The sequence below is a fragment of the Ursus maritimus genome, unplaced genomic scaffold (assembly GCF_017311325.1).
Source record: "Ursus maritimus isolate PB19 unplaced genomic scaffold, ASM1731132v1 scaffold_26, whole genome shotgun sequence".
Lineage (NCBI taxonomy): Eukaryota > Metazoa > Chordata > Mammalia > Carnivora > Ursidae > Ursus > Ursus maritimus.
In genome coordinates, this window is record NW_024425119.1 from 24430235 (window position 1) to 24453749 (window position 23515).

The 23515-nt window shown below is 38.0% G+C and overlaps 1 protein-coding gene across 1 annotated transcript in view; it reads right to left on the minus strand.

Annotated features, from left to right (window-relative positions):
* The window catches only part of ITPR2 (inositol 1,4,5-trisphosphate receptor type 2), a 474341-nt gene that overhangs the window by 139752 nt on the left and 311074 nt on the right, over window positions 1-23515 (minus strand). The window contains exons 38-45 of the mRNA XM_040642268.1: window positions 22672-22780; window positions 21996-22183; window positions 15700-15883; window positions 14738-14994; window positions 11496-11696; window positions 8884-8994; window positions 4174-4269; window positions 2350-2472 (exon numbers count right to left, since the gene is read on the minus strand). Coding sequence (XP_040498202.1) covers window positions 2350-2472; window positions 4174-4269; window positions 8884-8994; window positions 11496-11696; window positions 14738-14994; window positions 15700-15883; window positions 21996-22183; window positions 22672-22780 — 1269 coding nt within the window. The remainder of the gene's footprint in view (window positions 1-2349; window positions 2473-4173; window positions 4270-8883; window positions 8995-11495; window positions 11697-14737; window positions 14995-15699; window positions 15884-21995; window positions 22184-22671; window positions 22781-23515) is intronic.

Genomic DNA, 23515 nt, shown 5'->3' on the forward strand with positions numbered 1-23515 from the left:
CTCTTCGTTTCAGTAAATTGTATCCTCTTGTTCCTTCTTTTTTACTACTGAATTCCTACTCCTTGGACAACTCTACCATGGTCTTTGAATCTAATCTGTTCTCTGCAAGCACTGTCATAAACTGACACCCATCAAGATCATTGACCCTTATGCCATCTGCATTTTTAACTTCTTTCATATTTTATACCATTATCCTTCATTTTTAACTTCTTTCATATTTTATACCATTATCCTTCATTCTATGGCCAGCTCTTGCATTCTTTACCCTCATTCTCCATTCTTTTCTACATTCTCTATGGCCTGTTTTTAAAATCTGTACTCCCTACTCTTATACTTAGTCTGCTTAAAAATGAACTGACCTACAAAAGTCTTTTCTTGACCTCGACATTTTAACTGTTCCGCATATTACATGGGTAATCTGAGATGGCATTTTTAAACCTCCTCTCCACGGACGTGGGTGATTGGTTCAAACATCTGCCACTTTACCGGTTCCAAGGCCGACTTAGCTGGGCTGGTTGTTCATTCCCCACTGAAAGGCTGTCATGTCAGGACTTGTTCGTGCAGCCGCTCACTCGTGCAAGAGGGGCCAGCCTCTCCAGACAGAGCGAGACTAGCTTTCAGTCAAGAAAACATGGGTGGCTGAATTCCCCTACTTCCTTCCTCTAAAATTTCATTGCTCACTCTGGCCCACTCTTCCTTGTTGTTTTCCTTCCACAATGCTACAGCTTCTGAAATAGCTCCTGTCCATGCACATGCTGGCCCATCACATTTCTCTCTTCCTCCTAGTAGCTAATTTGATTTTCATTCTCAGCCGGTGATTTTTTTTCTTTCCACTCACGTTCAATCTTTAGTCATTCCTTTTCTAGACTGACTCAGTTCCTGTCACCTGAATTTGTCTCTAAAATGACACCTTTGGGGCGCCCGGGTGCTCAGTTGGTTAAGTGCCTTCAGGTCAGGTCATGATCTTAGGGTCCTGGGATTGACCCCCATGTCTGGCTCCCTGTTCAGCGGGAGTCTGCTTCTCCCTCTCCCTCCGACCCTCCTCCTGCTTGTGCGCATTCTCTCTCTCACACTCTCTCTCTCAAACAAATAAATCTTTAAAAAATAAAAATAAAATGACACCTTTTCCACCTCCTAAAACTCTGTGTTCTTCCTTCAACTTGTCCTTCATTCTGGCTTTCAGCTCCTCAATACTTAAAATTCTCTTTTGTCTTTCTAGCTATAACCCATCTGCCCTTATTTGTTTCCATCTATATATGCATTTTGCTATACGATGAGAGACCCAAAAATCTTCACAGTGATCAAACTGTATTAAAAAATCAAAGCAGCCTCTTTTGTTAATATATTTTAAAATCTGACTCCTTCCCAGAATCTTTTGTAAAGATTACACTCAAGTTTACATACATTATACAGTTATACAGAGAAGAGAAGGGCAAGAAGTGTCTAAATAGCAACATTTTAACACCTTAAACTGACACAGTGCTGTATATGTCCATTATATCTCAATAAAACTGGAAAAATAAAAAAGTGAGAATAAATCAATGTACTTTATATCAATGCTCAATTAACTGGTAAGCTGTATGAGGAAGAAGGAAGAGGGAGAGGTAGACAATGTGAGAAGATGACTAGAAGGAAAGGTCGGAAAAGTTTGGACTGTATCCCATAAAAAAGAGGGAGTCACTATAGACAAAATCAAATTGGCACTGTATATTTAAAATTTTTAACTCCTAAAAAAATTTGCAGTAGAAGATGCAAATTTAAAGTTGGTCTTCATGTTAATAAAATTAAATTCTTCAAACAACACTTATCAAGTGCCTGTTTTCATAAAGAACTATAGAATGGCAATGGGTCCTCTAAAAGAATTTAAAATTTAGCCTCATATCTGTTAGAAGTCCAATGGAAACCAATTAGAGGCTGCCTCTTCTGGCTTCTGTATGAAGCACGCCAACCTACAACTCAAAGAGGCCAGAAGCCGTCTGCAAGGTTTGTCTCGATTAGACCACATGTACCCCCTTACTTCACACCCTCTATCTTCTCAGTTCGCCTCTCCTCCTTTCTCCTTCGAGCTTCCATGTGTTGTCATGGTTTGTCTATTTCTCAGCTTCTAACCTGGCACTGTCTCCTGTCTCCTGGCCCAGCAGTTTTTGGTGGCAAGTACCAGTTTCTTGTGAACCAACACTTAGCACAGCTCTCGGAACACAATCAGGCACTCTGGGAGCGTTTCCTTGGCTCAGAGCAAGGGGACAGGTGCTGAATAACTGACGGGACCAGAACTTGAAAATATAACAAGTCATGACACAAAACACAACTGATAAGATTAGCAATAATACAAGATATAAAAGGTGACACCTGATGGGCCAGGATATAGATATTGTGTCCAACATCTTTAGGGGAAACACCATCATCTCCACCCTCGTCATCCCCATGGTCACATTCCAGTCCTTGGTTATAGGCATTCTTCATCACATCCACCTATCAAAAAAGCAAATAGGAACAAGACATTTTATGTTGTTTATGAGGTATACTTAAAAACCGGAACACTTTCTAAGACTTGAAGAGTACAAAAGAACTATTAATGAAAATGGCTTTGGAAAATGTCTTAATTTATACGAATGTGAAAGTATTTTCCTACAATATTTTCTGTCTTCCTTGAAAAATTTTGCTATGATATTTGAATGTTGGCAATGTCAAAGTTCCCACCAATCAGGAGACTCTGGAACCCTGATAACCATCCATTATTTATTAAGCGCCCACTAGGTAACAGGGACAAATGAAGCTGGATGTTGTCCTCTGCACTGAGGACCCAACAGCGGGTATAACACAGTATGTGCCCTCTAGGAACTTCCTGTCCAGTGGGAGAGCCAGCACATCAAGAGGTGAACACAACAGTCCCACAGCCACACTAAGCGTGAGGCACTAAGTGAGCACAGAGCAGGGGCACGAACTCAGGCAACAGACTGATGGTGAGCCACACGAGGCAGCGCGTGATGAGATAAAGGTGTTGCAGGCAGAGGAGACAGCATTTTCTAAGGGCTCTTGTATAGCGCTGTTGTTGAATGAATATGTAACTCATTGCCCCATTTAACCATAGGAATACAGAATGCCTTGCTTCTCTTAGCTCACCGCCTTACAGATATAAGGCTCTCAGTAAATATATGTTAAATAAAACTGCATCTTACATTTCTCTTTACCAGGCCTCCTCAGCTCCACTCCTTACTCTTAAAGAGGGAGCAAAAGAGTGCCTTCCACAGGATCTCCCCATAGTATCAACAGTGGTGCTCCTAAGACTGGGACTCAGTCATGGGGCCACTGAGCTACATGGGTTTGAGTGTGTTCTCAATGCTTTGAAAAACCAATTCTTTCAAGGAAAACAAAAAAGAGAGATGGAGACAAACCGAGAAATTGACTCTTAATTACAGAGAACAAACTGATGGTTACCAGAGGGGAGAGGGATGGGGGGACAGGGTGAAATAGGTGATGGGGATGAAGGAGGGCACTTGTCGTGATGTATGGAATTGTTGAATTACTATATTGGGCACCTGAAACTAATATAACACTGTATGTTAATTATACTGGGATTAAAATTAAAGAAAAAGAAACTCAATGTTTTTAAATCATGCTTATGTTACTTCATAATTTCCATGCAAGTGAGGAGGAAAATATCACTTCTACAATAAGAAGACACACTAATGATCTCTGTGGAATCCCCATCAAGTCTTCATATAATTTCCTTTAGGCCAAGCATGGTGCAACATTTCGCTGATAGAAACAAGTACAAAAGGTATGGGTTTTATTTTTATTGTTCAAAAAGAGGTATAAATAAATTTTTGAGGAGTACAAACATTTTTTAGACACCTTTCTCATATATTTCAATACACAAACTAAAGCAAACTTATTTTTTTCTGGCAAAAAGAATTTTCAGATAGTTTAACAGAGTGTGACAATCTGATTAAGGAAAGTGGTTAGAGTGGATGAAACCAATGAAGTAAGGACCCAAATCACACAGGCTTTGCCAACATGGGGCCTCCTGGGTTACCTGCAAAGTAAGTTGTGATGTGCCATTATACTCTGGTAGAGCAGTGAAAGCCACTAGCCCTTTTCCCCGACACGCATACTACAAATTTATCCCTTTTAGGATGAACATTATTAATACAGTTTCAAAAGCTTTCTTACCAGTTCCCTGGGTCTCATGTTGAAAAGAATTCTTTCTGCATTCTCGCTGTCATGTCTGCTTTCCATAATGGCCAGCAAAAGCTTAGAGGCATTGTTCTATAGATACAGATTGAGTTAATTCACATGGAAAGCCTATTTCATGGATTAACGATCTCTGTGTTTGTTTTAATTGACATTACCACGACAATTTTTAAAAAAACAAACAGAATTTTAAACTGCTAATTTCATTTAGCTAATTCACATTTTAATATAGAAGGTTTTACTTCATTGTCAACACAAAATAAAAATAATGAATCATGAGAGTATGTTACAAAGAATATTTTAAATATTGGAAAAAGGCTGTTTTAAATACAAATTGACTTTATATGTAATGCATTAAAATATACTATTTTCCATCACCATTTTCTAAATAGACATTGCCTTGATGCCATTTTAACAAGATGATAAGGCAAAGCAGTACCAATGATGTATTTTAGAGAAACGGTATATAATTTAAAGAACTTAGTACAATTGCTTTTCACATGAAACATGAATACATATTAGCATATCAAAATTTTAAATAAATCTGAGCAATAATTACTGAGAATTAATCTATAAAATTTTAAACTCGTGAGTTAGAAGTAAAATAAAAATTTACTGATAATAGTTTACAGGTGGCACTCCATGGCAGTATATATGCAACATGTTTACCATCTGGGTTGTAGAAGAATAATATTTTTTTTTGTTTAATAGAGATTAAAAATAGTTTATGTTGTCTTTGATGTTTCTGCTTTGGTTTATAATATATATTCTCAAACATTAAACTGTAGATACCATTAATGTTTCTGATAGAGTGGATCTGTAATCCAAAGAATTATAGAAAGTCTCATTACACAAAGCACAATATCCTCAATATTTGGAAAGATGTTTCTTTACACTGTTTTCAATAGCACTGCCCCAGAATTGTGGCAAACTGTGAAATGATAAAAACCACCTGGGAGATAGTTCTACAGTGTTTTTGCAATATTTATTTAGATAAAAATCTCAAGCTCCACACACAGTCTTGGATAGGAGCACAAGAGAAGTAAAGTCAAATGGCTTTAAGATGTTTCTCAGTGACTCAAAATTAACATCTTATAGGATAAAAACTTGAAGTGAATCAGCTGTTTGATGCATGCAGACATTCACCACATAAAATGTGTTAAATTTATACAAATTAATTTTACTGAGTAACTTAATACCAAATTCTATTTTGTTCTTTTAGGGGTGCAGCCTAAAGACTATCTTTAAATGACTAATATTAGGAGCAATGATGTCTAATGATGACGGCAGCAATATCACTGACCCACCCTGAAAAAAAAATTAGTATTTTGTAAGGGAAGTGACATTAATTTTTTCTGTTCCATCTTCAATTTTTGCAGATTTGTACCAATCCTAAAATCCATTTTTATAATCTAGCATCTTATACAAACAACAGGATTAGTGGAGAACTTAAATCCTCAGAGCAATCTGAACTGACCCCACAGAATTCAAAGCTAAAACCTTGGCAACACTAACAGTATTGTCTAATGAACCTCACTTAGCAGGCCCGATACATAATAGCTTAAAAATACATCCAATTTCAGAATACCATTGGCAATATGATTTTTTCCCAGTCTTCTTTTTACACTATGTTGAAAGAACAGAAATCTTGTAAATGACCTGAAATCTGAATCAAATTGAAAGTACAAGAGCCTATATACACTAAGAAATCAAATGTGTGTGTCAGTGTTAAAAGAAGATTTTCTTCCAAAGGAAGCTAGAGACCTTTAAAAAAAAAATACCTATTTACAAATTCAAAACTTTGCAGTCACAGATCAGTCATGAAATGTAAATTAAAAATTAAAGGACAAGACATATGCATGATAAAAATGCATAAGCCTTCATAGTAAATGAGTATATACAGTTAAGTATACTTAAAATTATAAATGAAGGCATAAATGATTAGGCAATTAAATGTAAGGATGAATGATACAAAATAAACCTTAATGTAGCATTTTTTAATATGACTTACTCTTTAATGTTATGGAGAATTTATGATTAAAAGCATTCTACCCATGCAAGCCCCCTAAAATCTGCCAATATATATTATTCTGCTTTATAAGCCTTGTTCTCATATTGGCCATTATATACAAAGCTTCATAGATTGTTTAGAAAGGTACACATGCCTTGTTCTTTAAGTAGAAGACCATATTTTAAATATTTCAAGTCAAATCCATTCACCTGGTATTTTATATATACCTGGATTTAGCCAACGTCACATTTCGAAAAGATATAATAAATAGTGGTTAGTAACAAATGAAATTTTAAATAGTCCTTTTTCAAAAAAGCATTTTCATTTGAATAGCTAAAAATACCTATGTACTGTTAAGTAAGACCCCATCATTTAGTTGTTTACAGATATTTGGATCTGTAAATAATCTGTATGTCTATACTTGGTTTTATCTTTTTTTTAATACTTTGTTTTATTATTTTTTTTATTTTTTATTTTTTTTAAAGATTTTATTTATTTATTTGACAGAGAGAGCGACAGGCAGTAAGAGAGGGAACACAAGCAGCAGGAGTGGGAGAGGAAGAAGCAGGCTCCCAGCAGAGGAGCCTGATGCGGGGCTTGATCCCAGAACTCTGGGATCACGCCCTGAGCCGAAGGCAGACGCTTAACAACTGAGCCACCCAGGCGCCCCTAATACTTTGTTTTAAATTGATGAATCACAGGGCTCCTGGGTGGCTCAGTCAGCTAAGTGTCTGACTCTTGGGTTCAGCTCAGGTCATGATCTTAAGGTTGTGGGATCAAGCCCCACGCCCCACTGTGTGCTCAGCAGGGAGGCCGCTTGTGATTCTCTTTCTCCCTCTTCCTCTCCCTCTGCCCCTCCCCTCTCAAATGAATGAATGAATGAATAAATGAATCACTCAGTATTTTCTTCCATTAAGTTATATTAATTAAAAATGAGATTTAAAGGTACAGTCTTTAGGCCAATAAAGGATATAAAGAGCCAAAGGCCAAGGCTTCTGTATGTTCTTTCTTTACAAATTATGATTCAAGATTGAATTTAAGATGAAATGAACACTTTTCTACTAACTCAACCTAAGCTGTCTGTCACATAGGCCGAGGCTGCTTCACTAACAAAAGCATGATGCTAATGAGGAAAGGGACACAAGTTCAATCTACATAAGGATCACCTTTGTTCTATTCTATGTACAGAAAGACCCAAGGCTTATACATATTGCCAATGAAAACAGTGAAAAAAATAAAAATTCACCTTGTCTTTCCTTGTCTATGGAAAGAAACATTTGCTTATTAGGAGCCCTAGCACAATCTTCACATAATTAGGATATATGTACATTCCATTATATATCTAAATCTATATTTAGAAACCAAATTATAAAAATATCATTCTTATTCTCTCTGGCCACAAATTTACTGATACAAAGTTTAAAGTTAATTATATTTGCTAGGGGCACCTAGGTGGTTGAGTCGGGTAAGTGTCCAACTCATGCTTCTGGCTCAGGTCATGAGATGGAGCCCCCACACAGGCTCCACACTCAGTGCAGAGTCTGCTTAAGATTCTCTCTCTCTCTCTGGGGTGCCTGGGTGGCTCAGTCGTTAAGTGTCTGCCTTTTGCTCAGGGCATGATCCCAGGGTCCTGGGATCGAGCCCTGCGTCAGGCTCCCTGCTCCGCTGGGAAGCCTGCTTCTTCCTCTCCCACACCCCCTGCTGTGTTCCCTCTCTCGCTGTCTCTCTCTCTGTGTCAAATAAATAAATAAAATCTTTAAAAAAAAAAAGTTTCTCTCTCTCTGTCCCTCTGAGCCCCCAGCCCTACTCACACATGTGCTCTCTCTCTCTCCAAAAAAAAAAAAAAAAAAAAAAAAAAAAAAAAAAAAAAAAAAAAAATTGCTCTGATATTGGATGGACCTGTCTTTACAGAAAAATTGTATTTAACCAATGATTTTTTTTTTTACCTCTGTAACACTAACCACAGTAACGTGGTCTTTAATAATTCATCTATATTGAATATCATGTCTTTGGATTTGGGATTTATATAGCTTCCTGTGTATATTCACTTGTCTATTTCCATTTAAAGAATAAGTTGGAGAAATTTTTTTAAATTCCACTTTCTTCCTGAGCGCTGACAAATGGAACTACTGGGAAGTATGTGTACAGCTTCAGTTAAAGCGGCTTCTCAAAGGGAGTGTGAGAATCGCTTATAGTATTTGACAAAAAAACAAGATTCTGATGGAAAAGAAAACAACTTTTTGAGAGAAGAGAGCTGTGAAACTAAAATGCAGCCTTTCTTTTTACATGGTCTAAATCATTGTTACTTGCTAGATAGAATTCTGTAGTCAAGACGGATTAATAATATATGGCCTAATGAGTGTTCAACACCTTTCCTTCCTTCGTATGATAAACTATGGAATAAAAACAGAGAGAAGCAGTGAAACAAAGTGGCTACTTACAAGAACTGTCAGTAAAGTACCCTCCAACTGCACATGACCTCAAAGCTTATTGGACGTTTATTAGGGATTTAGTGCACATTGTACTTTCACTATTCTTTTCTGTCAATTCATTAGCTGAACGGATGATAATACCTGGGTGTTTACAAGAACTACTTGAAGAGTCAGAGTCATTCTGAAAGGCAGTTTTATATAGAAAACGTCACTTTTCCCCGCCCCTGAATAATGGATTTACTCTACCTTCAGTTGGAGCACCAGATCCATTCGATATTTACCAAGAGGGTTTATGTCATTTAGAATCAAGGCAATGATGATATCAATCCCATTCGATTCATGGGTAGCAATACACGTCTAGAAAACAAAATGTTTACCAAGCAATGTTTTATTTACAACATAAAACCACTAGAAATCATCTGACATGAAGGAACAGTCACCTCAGTTTTTTGACCTTTAAAACAGAATTAAGATTGAACTTTGAGATTAAGTCAATAGTTTAAATTTGACTTATTCTTTCATATTGACTCTATTAATTGATTAGTATTGATTAAATGCCTTTGAATGCAGAACACTGCAAGAGACAATGTGTGTAAATAGGTATCATTTAAAATGAAGCATTTTTATGGAATTTCAAAGAATTTCAAGAATTAAGTTAATACCCTTTCCGTCAACAAATTCTAATATGCCCTCCAATAGGGGAATGCCTTAAATTCAGAATTTTATGATCTGATCTCTCCTAAGAGAATATTCCCATTTATGAATGGAGTGCCCGCTGCGTGTCGGAGGTTTGTAAGTCAATGTCATTGGCACTGATTCGGTGTGTCAGTTTAGCAGCTACTCAATGCTAAGTGAGCCACATGTGACGCTGCTGCACCTGCTGGGGTGCAGTAGACAAGAAAGACAGGTGCCTTCTAATGTTTTGGGGATATCTGTCAAGTATGGTGGTTGAGGACAAGCTCTGCAGATTCCTTTAAGCCTGAATGATTTATAGAGGGACCTGACTTGGGGAAAGTTTATAAAACATCCTGAGAGGTAATCAGTGCTTTGAAGGTTAGGGTCTATTGTGCTAGGAACCTGAACTTAACTCAATGGACAGAACTTGAAAATCAGAAACTTGTGGGTTGGAATTTGTGGAACTGCACGTTACCATGCAGAAGCCAGTGTCAAGGGGTTTGAAAAAGGGAAACCCAGGTGAGTTAAATGAGAAAGAGTAAACTTAAGGTAACTCTGAAATGACTGTTACCTTTTAGAATGGGCTTCATTTGTCCCTTTGCACAAAAAATTTTTTACCCCCCCAACACCAAGGAAAGGTGTCTTCCATCCATCTTCCACATTTCCTGAGGTTCTTCTGATTATTAAGACACTTGCTAGACTTAGAGGGAATCGATTTGCAGATCATTTCTGGAATTTTCTGGTAACCATCTTTTCTCCCACACATTTTCAGAGGTTGGGGTTCAAAGTAAGTATATTTTTAGAGTATGTGGGATTCACATTTATTATCATTATCGATCACTATTTTATTATGTTATTTTAGTATTAGTTTTTACTTTTAGAGCTTACCTGACTTAGTAAATTAATTTCAAAACTCAATTTCATCCTTTTATAAGACCAAAAGTGGGGAATATGTATTTGATATTGTAGATATACATGTTTTTTACCAACAACAAAACCAAGTCTCCAAATCTGTATATTTTTCCTTCACTTTAAACAGTGAAGGAAAAAACAGTTAAGTTTTCTTGTGTCATTACCCTAAGAGACTGAAATATAATCCAGGAAAATCCAGGGCAAAATCTGCAAACTCTTTTACCAGGAAACATGCACATTATAGAGGGGGGAAGTATCCTCACTACAAATTCTTTATGTCAGTAATTGTTGAGTTTTATTCTACATACCTATGTATGCATATGTGTGTACATGATTATACATATGTGTGTGCATATGTCATAATTTGCAATAGAAAAGCAGCGTGGGTTTTTTTTTTTTTCACTTCTTCTCTGTTATGCATTGATGTTTGGGCTCAATGGCTTCTGTAAGATTTATATCCAGAAATGTTTACCACTTGAAAACTCTTTCTTCCAGGCTGAATCCATGCTTGCAATGATAGCCCTGTAACACTTAAGTGGATGTGAACAGTCAATTAATAAACTCTAGGGTGACTCCCCTCTCTTTACTAGCTCAAGTGTCCTGTCTTCTATGCCCACAATGTGTCCTTGATATCTGAGAAAATGGAATCAGGCAAACCTTCTGGAAGAGAGAGGTGAAATTTTACCCTTAAAAATGTAATGCAGTCAAAAGAGCACTCTATTTAGACCCCATCGAAAGTCCTGAGTTTTAAGAATGGCTCTACAACATACTGATTCTGTCACTCCGAGACCACGGAACATCAGTTGATCTCTGAGTCAGAACCTATTCATCCACAACATGGGAACAATAAGACCTATTTCATAATTGTCATAAGCTTACTGTGAGTATAAAGGAGATAATGGATACTACACACTGCAGTGGAGTGGTAGAAGCCAAAGGGAGTGTATTCCACAAATCCTGGGAAAGNGTCGCTAAAGATGAAAACTGAGCAACGGTGAAGAAACACATTTCACTCTTTTCGGTAGGTCTGATTTTTATCTGGAACATTTTCATGGGAATTTTCTTTTATGATGAAATTAAATAAAAATAGGGCATAGTATTTGCTAGTCTAGAATTCAGTCTTTGTAAGTTTCGTGAGAAAAGTAAAAATATCTGGCAAAGCAAGAAGAAAGATCTTTTACATGTAGACAAAGCTTGGCTCCTTCACCAGTGTGATCCTTTTGCTAATTAGTCATGAATACTTCTGCGTGAAGAACTGCTTTCACGGTTACCTGATTTTCATGGCATGGGCCCTGGCAATACTCCGTCAAGCTCTCCAGAGTCTGGTTGACCAGCACTACATTCTTCTCGTTGATGTAGAGACCCAACAGGCCCAGGCCACCCGTGGTACTTCCACAAATGCAGTCCAAGAACTGAAGGGTCTCACAGACCAGGTTATAATTTGTTTTGTTGTTTTGATTCCTCAAGAAGTTCTGAAGGCAAAAGAAAATATACCTGAGGAGTTAAAAGAAATCATTGTGCTAATTGCTTTCAGCTCTCTCACTATGTGTGTTTTTCTGACTCAAAAATATCCCCATGGCAATGTGGAATGGAATTGCTCTTTCTAAGAGAGTGTTCACATCTATTAAAGCTCCCCTAGGTTTAAGAAAAAAGTCTTAAGTTCTTTCCTCAAGAATCTAAATTTATCAGTATAGTTCATAACAATGTCATTATCTTATAACTATATGGAGAAGGCAAAAAAAAGTAGTAGAAAAAGGAGAAGGAAACAAGAAACTAGAAAGAAGTTCATCAGGGAAAGAAGCAATTTTTAAGTAAATGACCCCTTATAAACAGTGCAGCTTCAAACGGTAAATGAAATAACCATTATGGAGGGCAACTTAGAAGCACCTATTAAAATAGTCAGTTAACATACAGTTACACTACCTAAGTTATTACATATAATATATATAACATCTATCTATCTATCTATCTATCTATCTATACAATGCACACACACGACTACAAAAAGGTTCACTGCACACTGCTTATAATAGCAAAAACTGGAAACCATACCATAGCTATCATAATGCGACTGATTTAACAAGTAATAGTACATCCGAACACTGGAATATTGCAAAGCTATAAAAATGCGGTACTTCAATATGTACTGATATAAACAAAATCTAGTCCTATGGTGTATAACTAAATGAAAAGTAACTTGAGGAACATTACATAATCTGCGTTTTTTAAAAAGAGTTTACATGTACAGATCAATTTGCTTCTATATGCATAAAAATCCCTGGAAGGAAGTACAACCTGTTAACAGTAATTTCTTTGGAGGAGTAAACCTAGTGAAAGGTAAGCAGAGAGGGAAACTTTTATTTTTACTTATTACTTATTTTTATTAATTTAATTTATTACTTAATTTACTTATTTGAATTTATTTCCACAATTTTTTTTTTTTTTTTTTAGTTTTTGTGTGTGATTTCTTCCCAGTTTTTTATTATGGCATAAAATTTACTATCTTAAACATCTTTAAGTGTACCGTTTAGTGGTATTAAATATATTCATAATGTTGAGCTACCATCACCATCGTCCAATTCTAGAACTCTTTTCATCTTGTAAAACTAAAACTCTGTACCTATTAACAACTCCTCATTCGTCCCTCCTCCCTCCCCCTGGCAACCACTACTCTACTTTGTCTCTCTCATTTTGACTACTCTAAGTATGTCCTATAAATAGAATCACGCAGTATTTGTCTTTTTGTGACTAACTCATTTCACTTGAGGCATAATGTCTCAAGGACCATACATGCTGTAGCACATGTCATAATTTCCTCCCTTACGCATACACCACATTTTGTATACCATCTGTCAGTGGACACTGGGTTGCTTCCACATACTAGCTATTGTGAATAATTCTACCATCTATTCTATTAAAACAAAACTATTTTAAAGATTTTATTTATTTATTCAAGAGAGAGAGGGAGAGCCTGCAAGTGGAGGGGGAAAGACTATCAAGCAGACTCCCTGTTGACTACAGAGCCCGATGTGGGGTTTGATCTCAAGACCCTAAGATCACCACCCCAGCTGCAACTAAGAGTTGGCCACTTAACTGAGACACCCGAGTGCCCCAAAACTATTTTGTAAGAGCATTTTCCAAATTGCTTGATCCCACACTCCTATTAGAAAAATATTTGATCAGATACTATCTCTCTCTCTCCTACATGGACAGACCAAATGAATCAGGACAAGCATGTAGGCGCATCCCAGCACCTCCCTCTGGAAGTAATACTTTTGGCCTTTGCCTACCATAGCTCGGCAGCAGCCCTCTCACATTGTGGTGGGGTGGCCCACAAGACTCACAGTTTCTACCAGTCATGACTTCCTGAGCTTCTCCTCTCCTTAGAGGATATTTAATTCAATTTGTGTGAATCTACCATCTCTTACCAGTTCAGAACACCTCCACTCTAGGCTCTTACTAGAGAACACATTCAAACTCTGCTCTCCCTAGTCCTGAATATGTGCTCTTAGAGACGATTTCACCGTTCGTGTAGTTACGCCATGTGACATAAGCAGGGCACAAATAATGCAAAAAACAAAAGGCCAAAATTCCTAGGTGCCCCTCAGTCTGTCCACTTGACAAAGAAAAATGTCCCAAAGAAGATGTAACACCAGGACTATATTCATCTACAAAGGTATCAACCTCTACTGTCCTAAAAAATCCTCTTCTATATTAACTGTTTCTAATGAAGGCATACAAATATAGTCTGTATCCTCACTCAAGATATATGAATTGAGTTGGAAATGATGAAAGCCCCAGTATCTATAAAACCATGAAAGGCAGGGGTGCCTGCGTGGCTCAGCTGATTAAGCATCTGACTCTTGCTTTCGGCTCAGGTCATGATCTCAGGGTCTTAAGATCGAGCCCTGAGTTGGGCTCCGTGCTTAGCAGAGAGTCCGCTTGAAATTCTCTCTCTCTCCCTCTGCCCCTGTCCCCCTCCTTCTAAGAAATAAACAAATAAATCATTAAAAAAAAGACTATGAAAAAGGTATAGATGAGGCAAATGTGACCTTCCTCAACAAATACCAAAATACTAGGATTAGATGATGCTAACCGAGGCTAAAAAGATGTGAGCTGTGGATGCGAAGGACGATAATACACGAGCCTGATTTTTTCATGCATAAAGGAATTTTCCCTTCATTTTTCTTCACTTAGATGCAAATGTTTCTTCCCAACTCAGAAGAACACTATTGGTTTTATTGATTATCTCTCTAAAACTACACACTAGTTTTTTTTTTCATAATAATATTTTTATTATATTATGTTAGTCACCATACAGTACATCCCCGGTTTCCGATGTAAAGTTCGATGATTCATTAGTTGCGTATAGCACCCAGTGCACCATGCAATACGTGCCCTCCTTACTACCCATCACCGGCCTATCCCATCCTCCATCCCTAGTTTTATTTGGATTTAGTTACCTACAATCATAGGCTGTCTTCTCAGCTTTTACACAAAGTAGAACAAATACCTGCAGTTCCCTGTTGTGATTCTCACAGAGCAACTGAAGAAACCTCAGTATGGGCTGCATGATGGCAATCGCAGGACTCATCGTTACTTCCTCCGCAGACTTTTCCTCAGCGTTTCCCACTTCCGATCCCGCACACATGATGTCTATTTCTGGATCCATTTCCCTTCGGTAGGCACAGTATGCTTTGGACGTCGCCGAAGAAGCTTCTGTTAATTGCCCTTTCATTCCCTCTTTCAAAAGTAATGATGAATCTCTTACTGAAATAAAACAGCACTCTTATATTTCTGAATTAACTTCCTTTTGCTAACTAAAAAACAAGACAACCAATTACTCAAATTCTCTAAGAATTGAATTAAAAATCATTTGACACGAGGTGCAACAATTTCTCCAAAACAATCTGAAGGAGCAACTAAAATATTACAATTGCACAGGACATTTAAAAAAAAGATCTTAATGCTTCGCCAATTTTAGAAGGGCTCGTGCCTTTCCGATAAATATAAAGTATGAGAATTCTTGAATACAAGAAGGTGGGAAAAACAGGGCAAACTTCAAAACCTTAATGTTTATATGATTTGTATATACTTTGCCAATGACTCTGTTCTTCCAAATACCAAGAATCTTTCATTAGGGTATGGTGCTGTAATTTCTGTTCTTAAAGTCTGGACTTCACGAACACTCCAAAGGTTTGGGCAATTGGCTCTTTACCGTGCATTCCACAATGAAGCCAAATAGTCTCATGTCACTAGTTGCTTTGCACTGATAATGCCTTGTTTGAGTTTGGTCCTGCACAGCCGTTTCAGGGTCAGCCCCATGGCCATAACAATTTAAGAATGGAGCTCCGTACACAGAACCACAGTTGGGATAATGAGACTAAGGTAAGTGAGATAACAAAGATCAGTGAGACTTAAAAGTTGTGTGACCTTCTGTTCTCTCTTCCCCCAAGTACTGAAATATTTCTTTACCTCTCATTCGTGGACCAGACGTCATCAATTCATTGTCATCATCCCTTTTTTTGTTCCCTAAGTCTATGGTATTAACTGTCACTGTTGATCTTATCTCTTTCTGAGCAGCCTTCATTCGGTCATACAGAACTTTGAAGAATTTTTCTGACTTTTTTTGTTCATGCAACTGCTGATAGAAGGAATACTGCAAGAAAACGTATTTTAAGATATTAATGCCTAACAGGAGAAAAATAGTGCTTGTGTGCTTGAAATAAACATAAACATCATGGATAAAAGCACACATTTAATGCGCTGCCCATTATTATTTCATAAATTAGCAGCTTTTTACCAGTCTCCTGTACTATTTAGCATATACTCATAATAGCTTGTATTTGCTTAGCACTTTCCGCTAAAATCCAATATATTTTCCTGTTACTGGATTCATCCTTACTGATGATTTTATTTTAAAAATTTACAAGGGCACTGTAAGAAGTTGTATGCAAAGAGCCCCTTGATTTTTTATATTACTATAAACTCATTCTTGATTCAGCACATATTTATTGAGTGCCTACTATGTGCCAGGCCCTGTCAGCTACTAGGGATAGAACGAAAAGGAAAAGCCACCACAATCCCCGCCCTCCTGAGTTTGGCACCTAGAGTGGAAAACAGCCACTAACCCAATGATCATCCTGTGTAAATGTGAGTTTACACAGAGTTACAAGGAGTTATTTTTCTCTTTATCTAAATTACAGTACATTTAATTTAGAATGTGTTACCATGGCAGCCTCACTCACAGGAACCCACTGATAGATAGGCATTAAGTTTTTTTGGTACTTCATTAGCTACATTGCTTTGCATGGGGTCTAGGACAAGCCTGCCATAGAATGTATAAAACGGATTCTGCTGTAGGAGTGAATAATGATGTAGAAAGGATTCAACAGCAAAATGATGATAAAATATATCATAGTGAGTGGTAGAAATACTGAACCTTGAAAGTATCTGCCTAATCACTGTCTGCTTAGTGACTTATGGAAGTATCCAGAAGAGGTAGGAGATGGGAAAGGTGATACACTCCAGAGAAGTGTATCCTGGGTGGGGAAATTGTCTGTTACTAATATGAAAATCATGGAATAGGCACAATATATACAAGAGAAATAAAGTAAAAAAATTAATAAAAATAATTCTAGTAACTGTACTGATTAAAAGACAGTTATATAACCTTGATGAGAGACAGTGTGAAGAAAACATACGAAAACCAATGACTCCCAGATCAAGTACAATTGAACCATAACCCAATAAATATAAACAGACAAGTTTGGTGAGTTTGGCTCCCGTACATAGGCTATCCTAAAAGAATGCCAGGAACCATGACCCACAGGTCCTGGGACTTTCAGATAAGACTCTAATGACATCAGGTCTTGAAATGGATGCCTGTCCTGCAATTTTCAATATGGGCAATGTGTGCGTACAGAGCAATTTATGAAGCCTAGGAGTCGGCTTCATACCTACAAGGGGAAGCTCTAAGCAGAAGGCTAGCAACCCCTCAAGAAAGCAGGGCAAAAAGCCACAGTAACCATAGCAACTACAGTGAAACAGTGAAGCTGTTTCTGTTAATTCAAAGGATAAACACAGCACTTACAGACCTCTCCAGTCCCACAAATTAAGCTGATGCTTATACCTTAATACTTCCAATATAATCAGGTTAGAAGGTGAAAGGAGGTTCCAATATATTAATGAGGAAGTTACAGGAACTTTGTGGCTCTATTAAAACAAAGTTTTATGATTTATTTAGTTCCTTGAAATACATTATCTCATTGATACTTTCAGTACAACTGAGTGATAAATAATAAGTATTCTTATTTCCATTTTACAGATCAATTAAGATAAAGTTTAGTAAAGTAAATGACTTGCCCAATATTACATAAGTAGTAGGTGGTAAAGCTAGGATTTAAATCTAGATTCTCTGACTCTAAATCATTAAATTTATTAAAATAACCTCTTAAGCTCAAAATAACAGGCTACTTACACAGACTCCACCTTTTTAAAACTGGGGCACTACAAAGCTGAACAGTATGACTTTAATAAAGATAAAAAGCATGTTTTATATATGTGTGTATATAATCTCAACAGGCAGCATAAGGATTTCTCTCGTGAAAGATACAGTTTTTGATTAGAAAACTACTTCCATAAGCTTCAGAGTATAAAGGGAAACTCTGAGGTTTTTTCAGGAACCAAGGCTAATGGGTCACCAGATCTGTGTGACAGAGGAAGGACTTTCCCCCAAGAAGGATGGGGGAGCCCAGAAGAGGGAAGGCAGAGAAGGAAAATGAAGGGAGGAACTGGAGAGATGGTGTAAGCCTAGTGCACGGATGCAGGGTGAATCAGCACGCGAAATTTCCCAGGGTCAGGAAGAAGGTTATTTCAGAAAGGAGATGTTTAGAGTGGTTAAGAGCACGGACCCTGGAGCCAGACTGCATGGGTCTGAGTCCTAACTCTATCTGTAACTAGCCATGTGAGCTCGGTAAGGAGCTTAGACTGTCTATCTCCTTCTTTGGTAAGATGAGATAACATATGTTACCTCATCAGTTGTTGTGAGAATTAACCAAGTCAGTACATGGAAAGCACGAAAAACAGTGCCTGGTATTTAGCAGGCATTACTTTTATTAGTGTTATTATTAGCATTCAGTTTGAAATGATAACAGAAGTATCTCCCTTCTGCTCCCCTTCAACCAATCTTTAATAATGTATATTACATATATAAATTGGCTTACGTAGCTAGAAAGGTGGGCTGTCAAGCATTAGTGCCTAAGGGCACTGTGAGAATGTAACCCCGTGCTGCCCCCCTCCCCACCCCTGGGACTGGCAGGAGTCTCGGGGAGGAGTGCGTTTTAGACTGCCCAAGGGCAAGAAATAGGATTCAAGCTGACCTCAGTGAGACCTTTTAGAGACAGGAGCACATAGCCGCTATTTGGGTTATACAGTGATGTAGAAAACTGACAAACCGAAATAGGGGCTGGCTAGTAAATGACATTGTTATAACCCATCTTCAAAAAAGGCTTTCATAAACAAAAATAATTTAATGCTATTTCATCAGAAAATATTTGCTGAATGGTGACAAAGCACTGTAGCTAGAAGAAATAGGACATGATCTACTTTGAGAAAGATGAAATTTAATTGGAGAGGCAAAATGTCGTTCAAATAACAACAAAACAAAATAGCATAGGCAGAGGGCCAAATGGATATTAAAGAAACAAATGTTATGGGAGCTCAGAAAAAGGAGTGGTTGTCAAGGCTTGAGCCAGATGGGGAAGACTTTGTGAAGGGAGCAGAATCTGATTCAAACCATTCATTCATACAACCATCACTCCTCAACATTTATTGGGCCAAACATGGTGTCATAAACAAGGGACGCAAAGATGAACAGCACGTGGTCTCAATTGTTAAGGATTCATACTTTGCTAGACAGAGCCTGATACACCCATGAAAAGGCACAATCAAGTGGCAGAAAGGCCACTGAAGACATCTGCAGGATACAGCAGGGGCATGCAGGAACTAGTGGACAACTCTGTCTAGTGGGACATGGGATCGGAAAAGGCTTCCAAGAGAAGTTCATGAGTCAGGTCCTCCTAGAGGAGAAAGCAATGTGAGAAATAACACGACACGTATGAGGAACTACGAAGAGCTCAGTATAGCTGATGCACAGGAAAGAGGATGGAGGAGGGAGGAGGTGGAAAAAGAAAGGGAAATGTGAAGAGAGGAAATCATGAAGGATCTTATGGACTGCGTTAGGGAGTTTCTGCCTTACAGGGCAAGTGACTGGCTTTAAGCAGGAGAATAACGTGGTTTTTTGGAAAGATACCTTTGCATGCAAAGTAGAGAACAATTTGGAAAAGCGCAAAACTGGGATCAGGGATACCTCCTGGAAGACCTTGTGGCCCAGAAAAGATAAGAAGCCTGGGTAATGAGGGCTGGCTATGCAGAGACTGAAAGCAGAATGTGGATATGATAGATGTTAGCAGGGCAGAATCATCAGAGGCTGGCCTTCAATGAGATGCTCAGGAAGGGAGTGAGGGTGAGTTAGCTGAGGTCAAGGTGGGCTTTAAGCTTCTGGCCAGACATCTGTGTGGATGGACTGCCAATCACTGAGGGAGGCTAAGTATTAGAAGGAGTGGGTGGATGGAGAACAACAGTGGATTCAGTCCGAGACACGTTGAATTTAAGGTACTAGTGGGGACATTCCATGAAACATTCTGGAAGACAACTGGATGTGGCATCTAGAAGTGCATCGAGTGAGTAGAGAATCATCAGCATTGAATGGAAGTTAAAGATGCAGAAATGAATGAGGTCAGGCTGTGGGAACAAGCAAACTAAACAGAGGAGAGCCCAAAGAAACGTTGAGAGATGTCAGGATTCAAGAGTTAAGCAGACCAAGAGGAGCTTTCACAGAAGACTAAGAAGAAATGGCAGGAGGTAAAACGAGAGGAGAGTGGTGTCCCAAGACCTAAGTTGAAAATCAGAGAGGGAGACAAACCATGAGAGACTCTGGACTCTGGGAAACAAACTGAGGATTACCGAAGGGAGAGGGGTGGGAGGATGGGGTAACTAGGTGATGGGTATTAAGAAGGGCACATGTGGTGATGAACACTGGCTGTTACACGCAACTGATGAATCCTTGAACACTACGTCAAAAACTAACGATGTACTATATGTGGGCTAACTGAACATAATAATAAAAAAAAAAAAGAAAGAAAGAAAAGGTTTCAAAAACAAATAAAAATCAACAGTGGCAACTACCACAGAAACATCATATGAAAAAGTACTGAGAGGTATTTGGGCTCTAAAGAGCTGCAGGGACCTTGTCAGGAGTTTGAAAGTGGAACAGGCACTTTCTGGCAGAAGCTGGCTTATTCTGCAGCAATATGGGGACATAAATGAATGTAAATATGTAGGTAGGGTCCAAGATGATCTCATTGGATGACCCTCTGTGGTCCAGTAACAGGAATCTGGAAGGCACTTTAACTGCAAGGATTGCTTCTATCTAGAGATTAAAAACAAAAAAAGCCTTCACTACTGTCTGGACAATCTACATCTCACATTATGTAGTTGCCTAGACAATTTCTTTAGAAAGTCCCAACTGAATATCTGGTTGTAGAAGACAAGACCCTTTCCAAGAAAACCCACACAAATCCCTCCACCACCCACTTCCCCAACTTCCCTCAGAGGAATCTGTGTTGCAGCTTCAATACCACCAGAATTGTCAAGATGTTTTTCAATTAAGCAGTATCAGTGTTTGGGTTTGTTTTCTGGTCACTGTGACATCTGCTGTGCATGAGGCCTTTCTTCCTAAAACTACCTGCCGTTGGATATAGCGAAACTCCTGTTTTTCATTGCCTTGTTGGATTAATAAAGGAACTATCCTAGTTTTCAATTAGATGTGGCTTCCATTTGCCCTGAATAGGAGAAGTGGATTCTGAAATTTCCAATTAGTTGTAAGCATAGTTTCCTTCTCCAACCAAGACAAACGCAGAAAGAGCAGGTGAGCGAGTGTTGGGACTGGGAGGAAGATGCGTGTTCTCTGAGAATACTCCCCAACTCTGCTCTCAGGCCCCTGCCCCCCCCCAGGTGTTCTGTCCTTGGAGTGGTGGAGCCCAGAGCACTTGGTAAGAGTTTCAAAGTGAAATGTGTGCCTTCTGGAAATGGGGGTGTGATGACGCCTGAGTGCAGAATAGATGAATGGCCGCTTTCAACTCACTCCTGAGCTGACAGAACAAATGAAGTCGATCTTCTCTTCCCGGACCAGTGAAAATTCACTTACTCAGAGGCATCAGGGTAATAAGCACTGGGAGATTCGGGCATCAAGTAAAAGTGCCCTTCTAAGCGTCTAAAAAAAGTAAATGGGAGGAGCTGTGCTGGGAGGGGTGGTATTGAAACCGGTTATAATGCCAGAGATGGTGTGAGGCGTTTATGTATTTATTTATTTTTACATTTAAGTCTTAGATGAGTCAAAACGTTGTTTTTATCTGCTGAAGGTAGGCCTGAAATTTCCCTAAACAAATCAGAATTTCTGGTATAATGTCAGAGAGGAAGCTTCTAAGGAATGTTCTGCTTCACTGAATAATTTGTGAAGGTCTGTATTTTCTACAGTAAATCAAATAAATTTATAAGGAAAATGTGATACAAGGTTGTTGGTTTTTTGTTTTTTTTTTAAGACAGTCATGAGAAGCGAAGAGAAAAAGACATTACTTTCCTTGGTTTCTATGACAAGTAAATAAGAAACACAAATAACCAACATATTGTTCATCATGATAAAGAGGTACCTGAGTCTGTGTATTTCCTCCCTCGAGCAAGGCAATGCCAAGTAAAATGCCTTCTGAAAAAATTCTGTCATTTTTGGTGTTCACTATAACATCAATGACAAGTTCTGATGCACCTTCTTTATCCAGTAGACACTGAATATCTGACATTGATATCCCCATCTTATCCGAATCTTGTCCAGAAAAGCTCCCTGTGATTAGGACAATGAAATAAGTAAATCTTAATTAAGACATTATTAGCACATAAAATTCTTAGATCTTAGGATATTATTTATCATTGGAATTTTTTCCCTTCAGCATTAAATATCATAGAAGCTAGGGTTTAAAAAAATGTCAAAAGTTTGTAAAAACATAGCTTTCTATTCAATGTATGACACCTGTAATTAAGTATTTTTTCTTAATAATAAATACCTTAGAAAAAGAAAACTAGCTTTATTTTTGTCCTTAATTTACATATTAAGAAATTATGACATAGTTTACTATTTTCCGGAGTCAAAGAGCAAAATTAGATGTTCAAATCAGTTGTGCTATGAATGCAAAATTTTGTACAATGGTTTTTAATAGTGCTTTTTGAGTGAATTTTTTGTATTTGTTCTATTTTAAGTAAAATGCTAGCGTAACACCAGTGTGAAGACATGTGACCAGAAGCCCAGAATGATGAGAAAATGATCAGTCTTACCACCCCCTTGTGCAGATTTGCAGTAGGTTCCAGACAGGTGTCCGTTCATCCCGACTCCATAGTCTCCTTTAAAGTAGCGATTCAGGAGTATTTTTCTTAATGTGTTACCCTAATACAAAGGATAAGAAAAGGTGTTTCTTATTGTTTTTTCTTAATGAAAAGGGAAAGTATCAGTACATTAAAATGCCACTTAAAATGCATTTTATCAATGACGGCGAGACACGGAAAAATTTTTATACAGCATAATATTTTCTGAGACAGAAATTTGCAAATGTTTCCCAAGAAAATAATAATGATTTTGCTTCTCCCAGAAATAAAGTATAGTATTTTCAACAAAATGTACTGGGGAAATCACAATAGATTGTACTAGGAAAACTTATGTACTATAAATTTAAGATTGCCTTGAAAGCTGAGGGTCTTAGTGTTGTTAAGAATATTAGTGATGCCCAGGGAAATAAAGACCAAAACTACAATGAGAGACCACCTCGCACCAGTCAGGATGGTTAAAATTAACAAGTCAGAAAACAACAAACGTTGGCGAGGATGAGGAGAAAAGGGAACCCTCTTACACTGCTGGTGGGAATGCAAGCTGGTACAGCCACTCTGGAAAACAGTATGGAGGGTCCTCAAGAAGTTAAAAAAAGAGCTACATACGACCCAGCAATTGCAGTACTAGGTATTTACCCAAAAGATGCAAACATAGAGATCCAAAGGGGCACCTGCACCCCAATGTTTATAGCAGCAATGTCCACAACATCCAAACTACAGAAAGAGCCCAGATGTCCATCAACAGATGAATGGATAAAGAAGATGTGGTGTATTACTCAGACACCAAAAAAATGAA